The following is a 21191-nucleotide window of genomic DNA, read 5'->3' as shown; positions in this document are numbered from 1 at the left end:
AGCGAGGCGAGGGGGGCTGCTCCCCTCTCCTGGGCGAGAGGTCGCCTCCCGGGGCTCTGGCGGCCGCTGAGGTGGGAGACGGCCGAGATCCCCCCTCCGCTCCCCTCGCCGGGCCGTCCCCGGGGTGTCCCCTCCGCTGTGCGCTACGTGCTGCCTTTCCCCAGGCCAGCGCTCGGCTGTTCCTGCCAACTCAGCCTCCTGCTGGCAGCGCGGGGTGGACTGGGGTCTCCATTTCCTCCCTCCCACATCCTCGCAGCGGCTCCATCCTCCTGGGCTGGCCTGGGATACCCGTCTCCCCGCGCACAGAAGTTCAGGCCGCTGTGGCCGTGTTTCGCTAACAGCGTGTTTGTCAACGACTCTGCTGCCCTGGTTTGTGTTGTTTAGATGTAGGTAAACCGTATCCAGATGTCGGGTAAGGCTGGAGGAGGTTATCGGCTTCGTTAGACGTCTTTGGGCTCCGTCATGTAATGAAATCTAGGAGCAAAGGAAAGATGAGTGTGGAGAGAAGAAAGGTTATCAACTCACGCAGGGACATTTAATATTATTTAGGGGAAGGATAGGTTAATACTGTGGGAGTTTGTGTAGTTAGTATGGGACGGTGTTCTTTCTTTATGGTGTTAGGCTGTTTCTGTGGTGAGAATTCTGATGTAGAAACTACAATGTTTGGGTGACTAGTACCTAGTTTTCTTCTAGAAAAGTTTCAAAATAAATAGAACTTTATTTTATATTACTGTTCTCAACAGTTTTGCATAAAATCTTTTCCCTTGGAGGGATCATCTAGCAGAAAATAGTGTAGCGAAATATGGGACCTGTAGCTTAGATGTCTTTTACTGCTTCACTTACAAATGCTTCTATCTTAGGATCCACAGATAGGTGCTGGCTTCTTTTTTTCTCTGATTTGATTCTCTTGAAGGGACGAGGATCAAGAAAGGCAATCAGGATGATTGCTTTCCTCTTAGAGTACAGCTCCTCTGTTTTTACTTTCTTGCTTTTCTTTCTACAGTGCACAAAGGCTTTTTACTAGACACACCAGGAAGATATGTCTTTGCAGCTGTGTGTATCCAGGCTGATGTTCAAGATTTTGCTTTCACGTATAACATCATTTGTGGATTTCAGTACCAATAACTCTGTATAACTATTGATGTAATCATTTGGTGGCTTCTAGTGTCAGGTTCTCTTGCTCAGGTACAGGTATACTTCCAGTTTACAGGTATTCATGGTGCTCAAGTTCTGCTGTTGTTGCTAAGGCTGTTATGTTCACCTCCTATTGATAAGATCTTTTTTGAAGTTATAAATAAGGAGCTAAATCATTGAAAATATTGCCAGTGTATGGGCTGAGAGTAGTTTTACATGTGGGAGTCTATCTTCCTTATTTGCTCTCTGTCCAATCCTGCCGCTCTCCCTTTCACTCAGAATGATCCTACTTCCATGGCACCAGCATTGGTGGCTGCTGTTTACTATCAGGGACCCACATTCAGTCTGTAATGGTGTTTTCCCCTTACCAGAAAAAACCTCTCTTCACCTCGGGCTCTTGAGAGAACAAACGCTATACTTCTGCTGAGTCCTAGCTTGCTACACGTTACCGGTGTGTGTCTCGGGCTCCTGCTGTTTGCTCTCTCCAGCCAAGCTCATCTTCTGTCTTGTTTACTTCCTAGTTTATCTCTCTGGCTCAGCCTTTTCCCCCTGCGCAGAGCTGGGCAGTGACGGTGTCTGTTCTGGGGTATGAGCTGCGAGTTTTTCTCCACATCGTGAGGCTCTCCGTTTCCTTCCTGTGAAATCATCCACAGAGAGCCTTAGCAGCACAGTGGCTTCTAGCAGTCCAAACAGCTTCCTGCTGCATGCCAAATCATAAGGCAGGGCATTTGAGTAGAGTTTAAGAGAGCGTGGCTGTAGTGTGGAAATGGGGACTGTCAGCAGGATGCTTAGTTGTGTTGTGCAAGGCTACGTGTGGCCTGTGAGCTGCCAGTGAGAGTCCCCTTCCGCACGTTAATCTGATACCTACAAGATGAATGTACGCTGAAATGTTGTTCAGAGGAGTGAGCAAGAAGTGTGGTTTTCAACCATTCACTGAGCCGCAGCTGCCGTGAATGCACAAGAGCTCCAGCCTCTACATGTCTGTCAGCACATCCTTGACACCGCTTAAACGCTCCATTCATGTCTCGGGTAACTTAGATCTTGCTGCTGTTTGCTCCTCCGAACGTTGCTGATGCATATGAACCACTTTGCTCTTCCAGCTCCTGTCGCCAAACTGGGCACCGCAGCCAACCCCGTTCTGAGGGTGCCTGTGGTGCTGGCCTCCTGCCAATGTAATCGCTCAATTTGCCACAGGGTTTGCTATTTTAATCTTAATTCTTTTTCTGGAAACAGTATAAAGTAAGTTAGGAGGCCATATCTGACTAATTTAAAAAAATTGCTGCCTAATGTGGAAACTGTGTTCAAACATGCTGTTACTTTAGGAGTAGGATGTTTTTTATACAAGAGGGGGACATCGTGAAATCACTGTTTTCATGGTTACGAAACCTATGGTCCCTGTTCCTTTTTCCCAAATACTGTTTGAGTTCTTGACTTGGTGTTGAATTTGCTGAAACATTGCTCCCTTACACTTTTTTTTTGCCTTCAAGAGACTGTAAAAAGTAAAGAATCTGAAAATATAAGAGAAAATGTTTGGCTTTTTTTAAGAAAAAAGTTTGATACATTTGGGTATTTTTCTAGGACAGAAAAATGTCAAAGCGGCATAATAAAAATACTGTTGTCCAATTTAAAGAAGTGATAAAAACTTGCGTGAACTCCTGTAACTTACACTGCTTGGTATTCTAGTATTTATAAATTTTAAACTTTGCATGCTGTAGATTCTTAATCTTTGAAAGGGTATTTGATTTATGCCTGCTACTCACGGTTTTAATTTATTGTTGAAGCAGCAGTTGTCTGGAAAAAGGGTGACTTTGTGAAGGGGATACTTTGCATGTAAAATATAACCTTTTATTCCTGACACAGAAAACAACTGTGAGTTCTCTGTATCAAACTAGAGAAACTAAGGTTATTTTCTCGCTTGTTGTTTAGTTGTAAGTTACCTTTTTAAAATTGTTAATAGACTTTTGAAACTTTTCTCTTTCTTGTTTTTCAGTGCGTGTGCTTTTTTTTAACTCCCATGTATTTTCTTAAAGATATGTGATGATATGCAATGGTTAGATGTTGAGTCTCTTTAGAACTTTTTAGTCCTAAAACGTGGTGCAGGGAAGGGTGTGCTCATGCCTTACTTGGGGTGGTAAAAATGGCAACATCTTCATCTTGTGGAATTTAACTCCACCAGTGTCCTCTTAGCATGCGCCCCAGTAGCAGTAAGAACTCTCATGTACCTCCTGTCAAGGGTCTGCCCTTCTCTTCTCAGAAAGGCTTTTTGTATTTTTTTTTAGGGATGGATCTGGACCTGCTTTTACTGTGCTAGCTCTGCTGGTATCACAGATTTGCCCAGTTTCTCTGGCTTAATTTTAGATGGTAAATTATGTTGAAATTCATTGTAAGCTGCCATACGTAGAAAAGGAAATGAGAACTTAATGTACAGCTTCATCGCTCTTCCTTTTTGCCTGAGAATTTTTCCTTAAATTTACATTGCACTCGACAACCTACAAAATGCAGTATAGCTTTTTCAAGCGTATTGTTGTCGTGGCCAGTGTATTTTCCCGAGGAAGAAAAAGACTGAGTATTATTATGTTGCTTCAGCTAGCTGTGTAGTCTTAAGGTGGCTTAAAGATGAAGTAGTCATTTGATGAAAAGATAATCGATGTCATATGTGTGAAACAAACTTCAGCCTTGAAGTATACTATTCGCTGTATGAAAAGTGAAACATTTTTTTCAGCAATGATTCTCCTACTGACTCTGCAGTTACATGGGATTTTGTACACTTATTCTTCCTTTGTCTTGAAATTTTTTACTTTTGCAGAATCATCTTGTGCTTATATATACTAGTGGTGTATTGTAATTCATATGGAAAGGCTACAGAGGAACTGCCAAACCTTCCTGACTTCCAGGGAAAGTACTTTGCTTTCACCATTTGTATACCCTCTCCTGCACTTCTATCGCCACCAGCCTTCCTGTTTCTCAGAAGAGTGGGAAAGGGAGTTAAAGGCTTTAACTATGTAGGGAAAATATGTCTTAGATTCTCATATGATGGTCTTTCTTCTGCCCACTTTGAACAGTGTAAGAGGGAAAGATGTTTTTTCTTTTCAGAAAACAGCCCTTCTAAATATTTTTGGCCTTCCAGAAATTGCAGAGATCAAGTTGATGAACATGGTAAACTTATAACTGCTAAATTGACTTTGCTAACATACACAGTTCTCACTAATTAGGAACTTTATGTGCATAATGAAAGTCTTGTTCATGTCAGCTAAGCATGTGCTGACAATAGCTTTACAAAACTTGTAAGACTTTTCAAAATTGTGTTGTGTATTGCCTCCCTTATTTCAAGTTTTAGTGGAATAATTGGTTATATTTTTAGTGACGGATTTTCTAATACTCAGACTACCAGAAAATATTACTAAATTTGAAAATTAAGAACAGTTAACCTCCAGTATCTTATTTTTGGTAAGTTATGAACTAGAAAAAAATAGCTGGTGGAAAATATTACGTAGTTTTAACCGTAGTGGCTGTGGGTAGGGATCTGTTCCATGCATTGTCCAATTAATTTGCTTTAGTATCGTGCATCCTTTCTGATGTACACACAAAGCAGCTCACTGGAATGTAAAGTATCTCTTATCGACTGGGAAAATGCTGCTCTTTCCAACTCAGTGTAAGGGCTTGTTTTCTTTTTCCATTTATTGTAATACCCAAAGTTGAACTTAAACACTTCCTTATCCATTTTATGCTGTCGAAATTGGGAAAAGTAAAACACAGAACTGAATACCATCATCCCCAGGTACACTACACAAGTCCAGTCTGTCTCATGTCTTACACCAGAGTTGTAATTTCTTAGTACGCAGTTCTCTTTGGGAGACATTTCTAAGAAGTAGTGCTTCAAAGAGACTCTTTAGTACTGTCCAGGAAGTGTTTTTTTTAATACTCAGACTGCGATGATGCCCATATTTTTGTATACTCATGACTTTTAATAGCTGCTGTCTTTCGGTGTGTTTAGTGCTCACCATAGGTTAGTACAATTAATTTGAACTTCTCTATTTTAACGTGTTTTGCTTTTACTATTCCCTTTTCAGAGTAAACTTGGTGCTTTTAAATAAAGTTTTAGTTTGAGTTATTTCATCTGTTTCTGTAGTCCCTTTGCAGAAAAATATTGCTCCTAAATATCTTTATAGCTTTGCTGCAACTGTGAAGCCGTGGAATACCTGGTGACCTGGCTTTGTAGAAGGAAAAATTTTGTGTGGTGTTTTGTGTTTTTTTTTTTTTTTTAAGTATGACTTCACAGAAGTGGACACCACCAAGGTAGAAACAAACCATTGATTTACATGGGAAAGTACTGTTGATAATGACATAATCAAGTCAGTCCAAAGCTTGCTTTGATGTTTTTCTCTCTTGCTGCCACCAGTGTTGTCTTTTGAATTCTGTTCTCATTGAGCTGTCCACAGTGCTGCCAAATTTTGTTTGTGAAAGTGATTTTTTTTTCTTAATCACAGATGTGACGGGAGTAGTTCATTCTCTCCTGTTGTAATTTGTTTGTCCTCTTCTGTTTTTTGCCAGTGTTTTATCAGTTGTGTTTTCTCTTTGTTGTAGGTTTTAGTCTCCATTCAACCTTCATTAAACAGGCAACTGAAAAACTCTTCATTGCTGAAAGTAGATTTAAAAGCTGTCTGTGTGTCAGCCTGCAGTTTCACATTCATCTTAAAGTAGCCTCGTGTAGCCCTGCTGCAGAAAGAAATGGTCGTGCAGGCGTTCGTGTGGGAGGCTGCCTTGTGCACTGTTGGGCAGACCAATCCCAACTAAAACCATGTCCCTTTCATTCCTTGCCTTCGTGCCCCCTCCTAGTTTTATAGCTGCTTTGCTTCTCTGCGGGAACACTCATGGTAATGTGAGTTTTGGGATCACAGGGCAGACTGAACAGCTGCGTGAAGGCAGGACTTCTCTTTCAGTGCTAGTTCTGTCTTATCTCAGCTTAAGTTGTATGTGAGCTTATTACCACCTGAAGTGAAGTTGTTATGGCCTGGGTCCCGGTGTTAATATATGCCATGATAGCTCTGCAGTTGTGAAAGTCTCTATCTTTGAGAGAAGTGTTAAAATATTTAACTTTTCAGAGATACAGAGTAACTACATACATCTGCACTGTTTTGGGCCCCACATGTCTTTCCTAACCATTTTTCTGGCAGCACCCTGATTGCATTCCCTTGTATGAGTTGCTTTAAAATCAGGACGTGGCGACTATGCTTAATGTTAACTCTTCACCTGTGTGAAGAATTAATTCACATTACATATAATTCCATAAAATATGTATGAGTCTGAAGACTGTGTTTAAACACTATATGAATTTTATGTCTCATTATGTCACTTCCAACCTGTGTTGGGGTGTGAGTGAGACGAGGGGGCTGCGGAGCAAAAATTAACTCTTCAGTCTTTTGAGGAATAAACAAATCTCAGCATGTCATCTTGGGGAGCTTAAAAATATGTTTCTGAAACTATGTTGGGTTTGCAGCGCAGATTTGCGTATAGGGAATCAAGTTGATGATTTCATATGTAGTCTAGAAAAAAAAAATCGTAACTCTTTTCTGGCCAGACAAGGAGCTGACTTGGCAGGCAGTGTTAGATACCGTGGGTGGCTCTGTTCAAGCTGCTAATGTCACAGATTGGAGCTTTAGAACTTTTTGTCTTAGTGGTGCTTTTTTTGTGTTCTTAGTTCAGTCATGAAATTTATGTTAGAGCTTATTAATGTGAGAGAATAATGAAATTTAAATTTTAATTTAGTAGTAGGAAGTGTGTGTGGATGTGCTAATTTAGACTTATTTTAAATAAGCCAATTTTAGAAGAATTCCCAAGAGGGGAGGTTTCACTGGCTTAGCTAGATCAATCTAAAAATTGTTTGAAGTTAAACTTGTCATGTAGATGAATACGGCTTTAAAACATAATCATTACTGGGGCCTTGTTATATACCTTCTGAAACTTGTTTAGCAAGTGTTTACTATTAAAGGACAGGCGTCTATTCATATGGAGGGTAAATTCCTATCTAAATGTTGCTGTGTTCTTGGCTTCGCTTATCCTTTGATAATGAACTTATTTCATTGTCCTTTCATACAACTTGTGGTGTGCAGTGAATGCTCCCTTTCTACTATTTTTTTTTGTCAGTCCCTCTGTTGGTTGTGCTCTCCTTGCCCCATCATACTCCTCCATTGCTTCTGAAATCTTCATTTGCTCCCATGTGGAGGACAAGACTTTGGGAGAGCAGGGGTTTTCTGGTTTGCACTTTTTAACTGCTGGTGAAATGTAAGGTTTCTCAAACAGTAGTACTTGTCAACTTCATCTCTTCTGACTTGAATATTTCTGTTGACAAGCTAATGAAAGATGTAGTAAAGTTTAAAAAGAAAACCCAAAAAAACCACCAACCCTCCAAACCACAAACAAAACAAAACTAAAATAGAGAAGAAACCCAAGTTCAGGTAGAAATGACAATACAGAAGAATGAATGTCTCTGTGCGCCAGTACATTCTTATTGGGAAGAGCTTTGGTGTTTAATGAGGGAATGCTTGAGAATAATTTGTATGGATTCAGAGCATTTGCATAAGGGCGTGTTGTTTAAAAATTGAGAGCTTCATTCAGAAGGAGGAAACTTCCCACCAGGGCAAGGAAGTGAAGCTTTATTGTTTGGGTCTTGTTGTGTGATTAGAATACAGTAGTGGTATTTTTTTCCCTAATTGTTTCTGACTTGAAAATTCCCTTTAATGTAAAATTTCAGTGGAGGTATAGGCCTCTCTGTAGGAAATCTGTATGTGCCTTTTTTTTAAACTTACCTTTCACTGAATCCTTAAAATAATGCACAGACCAAAAATGAAAAGGCCATTGAATGACTCGAGCGTGTCCAAAGAAGGGCAACGAAGGTGGTGAAGGGTCTGGAGCACAGGTCTGATGGGGAGCGGCTGAGGGAACTGGGGGGGTTTAGTCTGGAGAAGAGGAGGCTGAGGGGAGACCTCATGGCCCTCTACAACTCCCTGAAAGGAGGGTGCAGAGAGGGGGGATGAGTCTCTTGAACCAAGTAATAAGTGATAGGACAAGAGGGAATGGCATCAAGTTGCACCAGGGCAGGGTTAGACTGGCTTTTAGGAAGTATTTCTTTGCAGAAGGGGTTGTTGGACATTGGAATGGGCTGCCCAGAGAGGTGGTGGAGTCCCCATCCCTGGAGGGGTTTAAGAGTAGGGTCGACATAGCGCTGAGGGATCTGGTGGAGTTGAGAACGGTCAGTGTGAGGTTCATGGTTGGACTGGATGATCTTCAAGGTCTTTTCCAACCTAGACGATTCTGTGATTCTGTGAAAATTTACAGGACTAAGTGCCACACGGAGTAAGGTTTTGATAGTGATACTGCAGGAGAAACTTCATTATTTCCAGAGAAAAAAAAATCTGGGGGGATTTGGATCTCCCTGTAGTAAGATGCCGTTATTTGTAGTCTCTTCCCATGTTGTTGCTGTCATGACTGAGATGGCACAGTGCCACAGCTCAGTTTTGGTCTGTGTCAACTAATATGAGAACTTAAGTTGCTTATAGGAAGCAGGTGGAGGAAACCCCCGAGATGTAATAGGAAAAAAAAAAAATTCTCATAGGGGAGTTCTGCTGAAAGCCTACACTCTCGTCATATCTTAGTTATTCCATTATTCTGAACCTGCATTTTGCCTCTCTTTTCAGCAATGCTGAAAACCACAGCCCTATCTCTTGAAACCGCATTAGATCCTATTGCATCTCTTGCATGTTAAAGATGCTCCTACAGCTGCTTTCACTATCTAAAATGATAAAATAAAGCATAACCTCAGCTCTTAAGTGTGAATTTTCTATTTTGAAACAAAGCCACGAGAGTGTTCATGTTTTTGTAGATTAATCAATCCAGTGTGGGTATGGGGAAAGATTTCTTTTTCAAGGAAAGGATGACTGCTTCTGAGTTATAGCTCAACAGTTGAATTTTGTAAATGGAAAAATATTTCAGGTATGAAGACAATTTTTATTTTTAGATTTTACACAAAAATACTGCTAGCCAAATTATGTGGGGGTATGAATGTGCTTGCAAAGGTACAGCGCAAAATACAGCCATCCTAGCTTAATGCTTTAGTAAGCTGAGGACAAATAATTTCTGTGTTCCATTAAATTGTATACAATGTGAATACCACAGGGAACGTGGATTTGGGGCCTTTGTGGCACCAGTTTCCAGCTGGTGAGGCAGAGCACACTAGAGGGACATGCACCAGTGGCAACAGAGTAAAGCCCAAGGCGTTAGAGCTCGTTAAGCTTAGCAGAGCTTGTGTGCATGTGGTCACTCCTGTCTCTAATGAAGGCCGGAGGAGAGGCATGGGATGTAATGGCAAGGGATCTGGAAGGAGGAGGAAGGGAAGGGAAAGGTGTTGGTAGGAAGGTTGAGGGGAGCAACGTTGCACTGGGAACTGCAACTCTGGTTTGGGTGACTTAATTCACAGAATCATCAAGGTTGGAAAAGACCTTGAAGATCTCCAGTCCAACCATGAACCTCACACTGACCATTCTCAACTCCACCAGATGCCTCAGCGCTGGGTCAACCCGACTCTTCAACCCCTCCAGGGATGGGGACTCCACCCCTGCCCTGGGCAGCCCATTCCAACAAGTTGATCCAGTGTCTACTCTTGAGCTATGATATAGAGAGCGGTTTTTGCTATTTCTAAGGGGAAAAACAATCTATGAAATATTGTGATCTTGAGGTAGAGAGGTAATGGAGTGTCATAGTGAGGTGTACAGTGCTAATGGTGTTATTTGATGGCAGTCTGTGTGTGCAAAAAGTGTTGAAGTATTTAATACAGGGATTTGGGGCTAAGTACCCCTCGCTGAGCTCAGTTCTGCACCTGGCACTAGGTGGAATGACTCTGTGCTCTCCTCGGGACTGAATGCAAGTGCTTGTTCATCTCATACTCACACCAAGTAGTTTGATGGAAACTTCAGCGTGTGCATTGAAGTAAATGTTACTGGAAGAGGCAATACTGATGCATAAAGAACTCATTCTTTACCAGCCTTGTAGTGACTTTAAAAAAAAGAAAAAGGAGAAATGAAAAAAAAAAAAGTAAAGACAGTGGAGGGTGGGTTATGCTGTTTCCAACATACCTATGCAGTTGCAAGTGTCAGCTAATGAAGGAGGGGGGGGTATGTTTCTTTCCTAACCTAAATGCAACATTTCAGTAAACAAGAGGTAAGGGAAGAGTAATGTGGGATGACAAACACAGAATTTCTGGTCTTACCTTCTGTAGGGGAGAAGCAGCACGAAGGAAGGAATAGGTCTTAGTGGGTGGGATTTTTTTTTTTCTTAGAAGGTGTGTGTATTCACTACATAGGCCTTTTGGAGTGGCAGAGAACAGAGAGTGTATTGGATAGAGACATTGCTCTTTACAAGTGCAAAAAAATATTCTTTATTTCAAATTGTTAAGAAAAGGCATCTGAAATTAGTTCAACATCATATTGTAAGGTATGGAAAAGTAAGTGAATCGTTATGGTCAAGTGTGATAAACAGAACTAAGAATGTTCTCAATTTCCCCCTTCATCGAGTAGAGGTTTGCCTGGAGATGGAGTTACTTTGTACTTTGAATTCACATTTGACTTTAAATGGGTTACTGTCTTGTGAGTAAGCCATAAGCCTCCATTGTTTGGATGAGGCTCACTATTTGGATGACTTGATTCAACATTGCTGTTTGTAATTAAAACCATTTCTCTGCCTCCCTTAAGAATGATTTCAGTAGTACTTTGTACAGTTTTGTGTACAGGGATCGATTAAGCCACCTGACTCGTTAGCAGTAAGGGTAGATGTTTTACGCTCTGTATGCTCCGTGTGTGCTCTGATGGTGCTCTTCCACTCGCCCCACTTGCAGGTGGCCAGCAGAGTGTTGAGAACTAGCTTGTTAGTATTTGAAAATTTGGAGGGTCACTTTGAAGGTCTAGGCTGCAAGGAGAATGTGGGAGGGGAAAAAGAAAGTACTAACACTTGGTGTCTTTTGCTAATTGACATTGTCCAGAAGAAGCTTGTGCACTAGAAACAACCATTCTTAGTTTCTCGCTTGCTGCTTTCTGCTGGAGCATTGATCTCTTCTTCTTTGGTTTTCTGGCCTTTTGTTCTTGTAGTCTTTCACATGTTCTTATTTGAAGTCATAACTTAAAGCAGGCTGGATTGATGTCTTGTTTTTCCCTTGCATCTCTGACTGTAACACCTGCTCACACTATTGGTGTGTCTGAGAGTGATTCTCAGTCTCTGTGGAGCATATCACTTCTGGCACTATGAAGAGATCATGTCTCTATCCTACAGAGGTCAAAAAGTAACGAGGATAACTGAGGGAGCTATAGATCTGTAACTGATTATTTATTCCAGACAAAATAATCATAGAATGGTTTAGGTTGGAAGGGACCTTTAAAGATCATCTAGTCCAACATCTTTCACTAGATAAAAGGATTGCCTTGAGAGTTAACATTGCTTGAATTCTTTTGCAGTAAGTGACAAACATTTAATAAAAATCATGTCTAGATTAGGTCTACTGAACACAATGAGATTACAGGTTTGAAGGCAATGCTGTTTATCTAATACTTTGCAATACCTCGTTAAGGTATTTAATTTCATACTACAACACTAAGAAATTAGAAGCAATCTGGCAGAGTGGGATCCCTAAACTTCTCAATAGTCATGCGTGGGACTTAAAATATGATTAAATATGAAGATCATTACTTCGTTTTTGCTCATCAGTAGTGAAGCTGCCCTAGGTCTGAGAGCCCACCTTGGCATACGCAACGCGCTGTGGCTAGGAAGCGTGGTAGCTGGTCACTGAGAGACCAGAAGAACTTTTAGAGAGGAGCTCCACCAAAAATTATGTGAAAAGCATCATATATGAATCCTCGACAGGATCTGGGCACAGTTTATATATGGTCAGAGTGAGAAAAGAAACAACAGAAATGTAACACATGCAGAAAAAATTGGGGAATGCAAGAAGATAGTTGAAACAAGTGTCTTTAAGGGCTTCTACATGTAAATGGAGACACATGGTGGCCTGGGACGAGCAGGTGCTTGAGAGAAGTACAGGAACAGACTGAATGTGATGGAGAACAGAGACACCCCATTCCCAAGTGATCTAAATATAGGTAGCGTTTTAGGGGCCGTTCAAGGAAAATAACACTTTACCAGCTGTGGGCTGATACATGGCTAGAAAACATGGTGAATACAATAGAAAGATTCCCAGGTATGTGTTCAGAGGGGGAAGGCACTCTGGTGCATAAAGATGGTAAAAATCCAGCCTTCAGATGTAGGAGGGGTAAACAAGGAATAAGTGGGCTTGAGTTTTAAGAAAAGGAAATGGAGATCTGCAGATCCAGTGATCCCAATGGATGGATACATGTGACAACCTAAAGCCATGTGCTGGAGCATGCATAAGTGTATACAGGTAGAGTTGCAACCTGTTTCAAAGCAGAAATGTGGCTCTGGACAAATAACACAAGAGTCGTAAAACATTGTTAACAGTGCTACCTGTTTACTTTGCTACCAAGTAAAAGGACAAGCAACTTCAAAAGTTGATTTTGGTGTGTCCAGTAACCACTTTGCATGCTGTATGATTTACTGGGATACAAGGAGTTCAGCAAGTGGTTAAAGGAGTTCTCATTTTATTTGTATGAAAAAGGTGAGAAGAATTGTTTTTCCCTTTCTCTCTTTACCTATTTCCATTCCTTCCAGTTGCTTATTAGGTTATTTACTGGGCTCTACTAAGTACTGTTTTTCTAGAGAATGCATTATTAGCACAAAACCTCATTAAATCTTCTGGCAATCACACCTTAGTAAAGAACCTTTGATAGTTGGTATCTAAGAAAATGCTGCAACAGCATTAGATTTAACTGAAGTTCTGATTACATCATCTCTTCTGCTTCTTTCCAGCGCTTTCCTCATGGTTTGTTGAATTCTTGGGGATAACAGATAAGTCCATTACCTTTATTTGTTGTGCATCCTCTTATCCAACAGTGCTGTAGCTTGACAGAAGAACTTCCAGTTTCCATACTCTAAAACATACTTAATGAGCAGACAGACGTATATACAGGTTCCACATAGATTCCTCTACCCTCATAATATCAAGGGACTATGAGCTGCAGTTTTCTTATCTTGTAGAAAACACCGCCAGCCTTTCTCCTATCTTTCTCTAACGGTTCTTAACAGAAAGCCAGTGCGAAAGTTAAACTTCTCTATATAACTCGGACTGTAAGAAAACTTGAAGACAGCCCAAAGGTTGTGTGTGTTTGTTTTTTTTTCTTTTGGGTCCCAAAAAGAAAGGGCTGAACTCCCTGTATTCCTTTTCTTGCCCTGACCATATATATATGTAAATAAAGTATGTAAAAACTCCGTGCATATTCTGTCAAGGATTCGTACTGGATATTTTCCACATTCTTCCTGAACTCCTTCCATTACTGGAGTTTGAATAACTATTTGTGGAAATGCTGCTTCCCCTGTTGTGGGGTGACTCCCCAAGTCTCCCATTCTCCTGCTTCAAACTGCCCAAAAGGGGACATTACCTGTTTGCAAGCCCAGTGACAGGCCACCAAGGTGGCTTGGGGAAGGAGCACATGACATACCAGGAGAGGCTGAGAGAATCAGGTTTAAGAAGAGAAAGCTAAAGGGTGATCTGGCTGTCTGCAACTACCTAAGGGGAAGCTATGGAGGAGATGAAGCCAGACCTGTGGCAGGTGCACCAGAACAGGGCAGGAGGCAATGAACACAAGCTGGAACGCAGGAAACTCCAGCTGAGTATAAGGCCAAGTTTATTTTACCATGGGGGTGATCTGGAACAGGTTGTAAGAGATGTTGTGAAAACTCTGTCGTTGAAGATATTCGAAACTTGACTGGACAAGTCAACCTGGTCCCTTCCAACCTACATTATTCTGTGTTCGTGATACTTGGCACCTCTACATCAGCTGCTGGAGAGCCTTTTCCAGCAGATGTGTTTGTTCCTTTGCCAGCCTTGGTTCTTGTTAACCTGATCATGATTTACACATTTGTAAATTTTTTTGTTTTCTGCAGTTCTGGGGACAAAATAGCTGATAGCTAGTTGAGGACAAGTTATTAACTGGCTTTTTTTTCCAAGGAGTGATGCCTCCTCTCTGTGTCTGTATGATGGAATCAGTCACTGACCTGGAGGCAGCAACAAATACGCACAATGGTTGTGTAGACCCTGCTGTCTGCGAGGCTGCGGTTAGCAAGCAAGACAGATAAAATCAAGTGCTGCAGGAGAATTGAATTACATATTGAATTAAAATTCTGCGTACTAGCATGAAATTTGGCCTTTTATTAAATACTTGGGTATCAAGTAATCAGTGTATCTAAGATACTTTGAAACGTGCATCTGTTATTGCACAGCAATATCTGAAAACACCCGTAGTGATGATCCGGAAGAGCTGCCCTGTTGTCTGGTATTAGAAACCTTAACAGAAAGTGAAGCTTCCAAATAAGGCTTCCTTCCTTCCTCTTATTTAGAGACTATATTTTTAGAAAAATGGTTTTAGAGAGACTTCCTATTGACAAACGCAGGTTGCGTTAGCGCAATGCGAAAACATGCTTTGAGTTCTGAAAACATCACCTGATTATTAAATATGCGTTAGGACTTGCCACACAAGGAAACTTATTGATATAATTACACTAGCATAATTACGTTCAGATGATTTCCTGTGTCGACAAGCCCTTAGATGCAACTAGTTTGGCCCCTTCTTATTTAGTAACTCATTAGGCCTCTGAGTGCACATTAAAATTGCATAATTCTCTGTTGAAAAAACTTCAACCTGCAAGTTTAGTGCTGACTGGCAGCACTTCCAGGGTGCTGAGCAGACCAGCAGTTAAGCTTTAAAAAATGATGAAGAATGAAGGACAAAAGAAATTAATGCTCTTAGTCTGGGAAATGGTTATAGATTAAACGGTCCTGAAAAATCATCATTATATAATTGCGTGGATTTTGGAGTAGACGAGCTGAGCCACGCTCATTCAAGAGTGTGGCTCATTCACACCTTTTATATTCTAGGAGTGTCTTGGCCACCTAACTCCTTGAGTCACTCTCTTATCTCTAGTTTTGATCCACAGTAACGTGCAGGAGTAGGAACACGCATGCAAACAGCCTTGCATTTGCAATCATTTTCAGTTTGCAAAACTCGGTATTTGTACTAAAGCAGCATTGCTGTGACTCTGTAGAGTTCCTCTGTCACCACCTTTCCCCCTCCACTCTCTTTTGACTGAATAATTTTGTTTGATTATTAATGTTATTTCATAAAACTGCCACGAGACTGTTAGTTTTCTAATATATGTCTTTTTCCAGATTTCTTTTTTTATTGGTAGAAATTGCAGTTCTTATGACTGATAACTATGAATGCTATGAACGTTTAGTTTATGTAAATTGGGTGAATTATAATAGGAAGTCTGGGGTTTTTTCATGATAAAAATAAGCCTAAAGACACTATACTGGCACCTCATTATTCAGTACCCAGCTTACCTTAATTCACATCTTTAAAATGGGGTTTTGGATGGTCTCAATCGTCATATCAAGGCTGAAATGTTCTCATTATTCATATTATCATCTAGCAAATGAGTGAGGAGCTTCTGATACTTATCACACGGATGCTCCAGTTTATTAGTCTTTCATCTTTCTTCTAATTCGTTCTTCCCTTGACAGCGCTTTAGAAGTAAAATCCAGGTATGCGTGTAGATTTTCCAACACTTTGAAATACTGTCTCTCCAAAAACAGCATCTGTGTTCGTGAAGGGGTCTCTGAAAAACAGGAATGGAGCAAGTAATGTGCATCGGTGTATGAATTTTGGCAGGTTTCCTTGGGCAGGGCATCACCTCGAACTCCGGCGTCCAGCGGTGTCCTCTGTAACGCGCCTCACCATGCTGCAAAACATTCCTTAGTGGGAACCTTTGTGCTAAGAAAAGCCTTCTTGTATTGCTACAATGTCTGTCACGTTTAAGAGTGAGTGAGGAGAGTGCTTCAACAAGAAGTTGGGGCAGCTGAATCACTTTGAATATAGCAATTGTGTTTTATGATTGAGGGTCATGTTTTTTTTCTTTGGTAGAAGAGAGTAATAAGGCTCTATCCTGTCCTATCATCATCAAAATCAGTATTTTGTGACTCCACACTTCACCGCTGGTCACTGTAATATGTTTTGTAGAAGATGGTTTGATTTTTGCATTCTTAATTTGAGGCAGTAGTCCAAAAAGTGAATTTGGACCAATGGTTGTAATATTAGTTTTTTCCCTTGAAGTTCAATTCACATCCCTCGGTTCTATAGTTAATGCATATGGATCTGGTTTATGTGTCAAAAATATAGGTTGACTGCTTATCGGGTCAGTGCTGCTGTGTAATAAACAGTACTTATCTCCTTGAAGCAACACTCTACCCTAAATAAGTTTGCCTAGGGAGTTGAGCCAGAAATAGCTTCCTTTTTTAAATTTTTTTTTTATTGGATTGTGAAAAGAATCATTGAAAAAGTTTAAAATGAAAATACAGGGTGGTAGTAGTTCTGCTTTCTGAACAGCTTAGTTCTTTTTTTTTTTTTTTTTTCTCCATCAGATGTGCAGGTTGTAAAACTGTGATCTCCTATTTCCCCAGGAGTCTGTGCTTCAGCATTTCATGTTATTCTCAAAACTTTATGCAGGCCCTCACTTTTATTTACTGTTTGTCACTAAAACTACAGTGGAGGAATGTAATGACCTTGTGTGATTGTGTTGATCCCTGAACACTTACAGGTATGGCTTCATTGTGCTCCTGTGAGAAGTATGTGGTGGGAGGAAGAGTTATTAATTATAAAATTACTTAATTTTGCAGCATAAATAGCTTGGGGGGGGTTCCCCCCCCATAAGGCTAGTCTTTGTACTTCCAAGTCTTGTAAGCATTTTCTTTTTATTTCTGAAAATTACTATGTACCAAGTCTGGCACAGAAGAAGAAAGGGCAGGGGAATTAGGATGTGGCAGTAGATACAGAAATGTTAGAAGGCATAGAAATAGACAGCAAAGAGAAGGAAAATGCTTAATATTGATGAGACAATAGTTGACCAGGTAATAGTGGTAAGGCAATACATAATGCAGCTAGAATGCAGTGTGTGGATAACAAGAAACAGAAATGTTAAAATACAAATGCCAGGAGCCTGGGCAGAAAATGAAAATATTTTTGAATGAGTGGTGCTATGAGGATCATGGAATGACACAAGAAAATCATAGAACGACGTTGATGACTAGGACATGGTTTTCAAATGGGAACATTCTGTTATGGAAAGACGGAAGTAAAAATATGTGCAGTGATGAGCTGTAAAACATTTAAGTAACAGGATGGCTGAAATCATAGGTGGGAGCCAGATTTCTTTCAGAAAATGGTAAACAAGATTCTGGTGGAGTAGAGGGTAGGTGCTTGGTACACATCCTCCTGATCTGATTTGGAGGTGGATAATGGAAACCTTTGTCATATTGCAAGTATAAATATTTGTGGGAGTATTTTTTTATGTTACTTTCCAGCTGTAGTGATAATGCTATAAATAACTTTGATAGTTGTCATACCCACAACAGAGGGTTCTTTCCACTTAATGACACAGAAACTTTGTGAATTTGTCATACCAACCAAGGGGATATGGTGACTGCGGGGGCCACCTGAGTCAGTTAATCACCTTCAGAAAAATATTTGAAGTAAGCAGAGGTCCTGTAAGTGTTGGGAAAAGATGACAAATCCATGTCTTGGAAGTTGAGATGTGCAGGAATTAAAAAAAAACAAAACACAAAACAAAACCAATTGCCAAAGGTTGAGGGGAATTAGTCAGCTAAGTATTTTGCCTTGCCTTCGGGAATGTAAATAGGAAGGGTCAGATGCTGAGGCAGATGGGCTGCTTGTGGTAAGAGGACGGGGTTATAGATAAGAGTCTAGAGCTACTGTGTGAAAACTAAGAAGATACTTTGCTTCATTTCTCAGTACAGTTGTTGACACTGCAAAGACAAGATGGTTAAATAGAATAATATTCAAATGAGAATTGCTATATTTCCATTGAAAGCAAAACTGAAGGAGTTGATGTATTTAAATTAGGGAGTCAGAATAATCTTTTGTCACGGAAACCTGAAGTTTTAGGTAATGGAAATGCAAGTCTTTATCAACAAGCATCTTTAACATATTGATCAAGTTAGTGTTGGAGAATCACAGACTTTAATGGAAATGTTTACAAAAGGGAGGGGAAATTCTGTAACATGACATCAGAAGGGTGTATGCCTCAGAATCTGTTTGGAAGACAAGATCTGAAATGAGCTTCCCAAATGTAAAACAAATGAAAAAAGCCAAGATTTTAAAAAATAAATAAAATAACTAACACCACCCCCTCCCCCCCTTCATATTCCCAATGTCAAACCGAACTGTATGGATTCTGATGAAATATCTGGTATGTGGGGAAATTGGTGCTGAAAGTCAGGTTAGTAGAACGGTAAAAATAGGTAAGGAGATACTAATGGGTGGGAAACTGGCTGTGGGGAGTGTTAGAGGGTAAAATGGGGAAATGATGCCACTAAGGTTGGGAATGGTCTTGGTTTTTATTTCATTAAGGATCTTTGCATAAATGTTAGGAATAAGTACATGAAACTGTATCATAGGGCATAGGAGGCATTGTCAGAAAAAGGAGAACCTGAGCATGGTACAGAAAACAGCAGAGTAATAGATATGGCTTAAAAAATAGATAGATGAAAAATCACATAGCTGGGAGTTAATAGTGAACTGGGAGATGGTCAGTCATAAGCAACTGAGATGGACACGGACGTACTGACTGGTCACTGGATGGCCAAGAGCTGCTGTTATAAGGCAGTGGCACAACAGGCAAATGCAGTTTAGGGCTCATTAATTTGACGTTTCCAACTGAGAGACAAAAGTATCAGGGTGGTTGTGCTGGACCCTGATGGACCTCATGTAGAATAACACTTGGTCTTGTTCAGGGAAGGTGAGCTGAAAATTGGCTTGAAAAATGACTGAAAAGGATTAAAATTGAAGCCTGGTTTATGAGAAGAGACTAATAGAAGTAGTATAGCCTAGAATTAAGAATTGAAGGGGAATTTGGTTTAAATCTAAAAATACAATAAGCAGTACTTTAATCTGAAGGTCAGTGAGTATAACCTGACAATGAATAAACAAAAATGGAAGGATGTTTCTGGGCATTAGAGCATCATGGTTCTGGAACAGCTTTCCAGTAGGGAAAGCGAGGGTGGAAAAGTGGTGGTGTCTGATCTGTTAATGAAGGGATGTGTATTGTTCTGGTGCTAGCAGAGGACTGAATTTGATAATCCCAGGAAACCACACCTGAATTCTTGCATAAGTAAAGAGAAACCTCCTGGGTTATTTCACATGTGAAGGTTTTGCTGCAAGTTGTTACTGCTCTGGACCATGGAAAACCTGAGTACTGATGCTGCAGGAGTCTTGAATACTCGAGTTGGTACCTTACACACGTCTCTGTGGATTTTTAATGGAATTTCTTAGAATGAAACAACCACAACTGTTATGCTTCTGCTTCACATTATCTGATCTACGGCTAGCGTTTGAGCTCAAGAATACAGTACAACATCAGTAGACTACTTGTTCTGTTTGCTTTAAAGGAAAGCAGTAGTTTAATTCTAACACATAGTGTTTTCCAGAGAGCTACAAGATGTAGGAACAGCTCCTGTGCTGTATTCCCCTCTTTGGCAAGCTGTGCAGTATGGTCATTAGAGCTTAGTGTATATAGCTGCAATGCATGCGTTGTGTTCACTTGAGATGCATACAGCTCTTACAACTGTGATTGCAAAGGTGGTTTTAGTGGTAGAAACTCCATTTTAGAGGTGTTTGCTCAAATACACGTGGTTGGATGTTTCACTTTGGTGTCTGTTTTGAAACTGAGGTTCTTCCCTCCAATGAAGATCTGGTTCTCACTTTGCTGACAGTTCCCGCTTGGCTGCTCAAATTCCCACAAGCTGACTTGTAGTACAGGAAAATGCAACTCATTTTAAGATTTTATTCAGTAATCAGGGCTAGGAAGTACAGCAAATGGTGAACTAGCATGGGAAGAAGGCAGTCAGAATTCATGGACTCCTGATAGCAGGTGCTTTTTTTTCAGTTTATAGATAGTTTTTAAAAAGTTACTGGTTTAAATGTGTGGTGCTTCATTGATCAAATAGCCTGTAAATTTGTTTAAATGTCAATTCAATGTAGCTGATGGCTAATTTGTGCTTTCTCTTTTTTTCAGTGCTTGCACCTCCTCCACCGTTGCCACCACCAATACAGGGATATGCCTTTAAACCCCCTCCTCGACCAGATTTTGGCACTTCTGGGAGAACAATCAAACTGCAGGCCAACTTCTTTGAAATGGACATTCCTAAAATAGATATCTACCATTATGAATTGGATATAAAGCCAGAAAAATGCCCTAGAAGAGTTAACAGGTAATACTGTGCTTTGCTTTTCCTCAGTTTATTTACATTCTTGTTTTCCTTTGAAGATGCTGGAGCCGTGTGCCAGTCGTCATTGGCGGCTTGGAGGATGTGTCTGCCTTTAGTCATTGTACTGATAGCTTCCAACTTTGCATATCCATCAACTGGCATTTTTTTTAATCCAAGTCTTTCTGTACCAATCCAATATTTCAGTGCTAATTGTGCCTTGTCAGCATCTTTAGGATGCTGCTGATCAAAGCCCCTGGTGACAGATGGATAAACTATATTAACTCCAGTGGAGCTAGGTCAGTATAAGCCAGCTTGATAAATATGATTCTTAGTATTGCTTGGCTAAATATTGGAGTGCAATTGGCTGACAAGTCCTTCAGCAGGGAAGCTTGTTTTCCCACCTTCCCCTACTGACAAGGCGAGGCAAAACCCGTTTGTTTGTGCTGCTGCGAGAGGATCATGGAGGGACTAAATTAGGTAGGAAATTAGCCTTCCTCAGTAGATTCTATATAAGGGAAAGATATGCTCCTGAAACAGATAGCAAGGTGAAAACATGGATCAGTTGGCCAAGGAAAGAAACCATTAGGTCTTGCATTTTGCATAT

At 40.5% G+C, this 21191-nt stretch overlaps 1 protein-coding gene across 5 annotated transcripts in view; it reads left to right on the top strand.

The window, feature by feature from the left end:
• The window catches only part of AGO2 (argonaute RISC catalytic component 2), a 66871-nt gene that overhangs the window by 987 nt on the left and 44693 nt on the right, over window positions 1-21191 (top strand). For 2 of the 5 annotated variants that reach the window (XM_074888714.1, XM_074888705.1), the window contains exons 1-2: window positions 1577-2163; window positions 20395-20590. In XM_074888714.1, the coding sequence (XP_074744815.1) occupies window positions 2088-2163; window positions 20395-20590 (272 nt within the window). In that variant the 5' untranslated portion in view covers window positions 1577-2087. Of the gene's footprint in view, window positions 1-56; window positions 413-1576; window positions 2164-20394; window positions 20591-21191 lie in introns of those variants that run through there. The other 3 variants (XM_074888731.1, XM_074888721.1, XM_074888740.1) reach the window with 3 other exon arrangements.

The sequence above is a fragment of the Strix uralensis genome, chromosome 1 (genome assembly GCF_047716275.1).
Source record: "Strix uralensis isolate ZFMK-TIS-50842 chromosome 1, bStrUra1, whole genome shotgun sequence".
Lineage (NCBI taxonomy): Eukaryota > Metazoa > Chordata > Aves > Strigiformes > Strigidae > Strix > Strix uralensis.
This window is presented reverse-complemented; position numbering and strand designations above follow the sequence as displayed.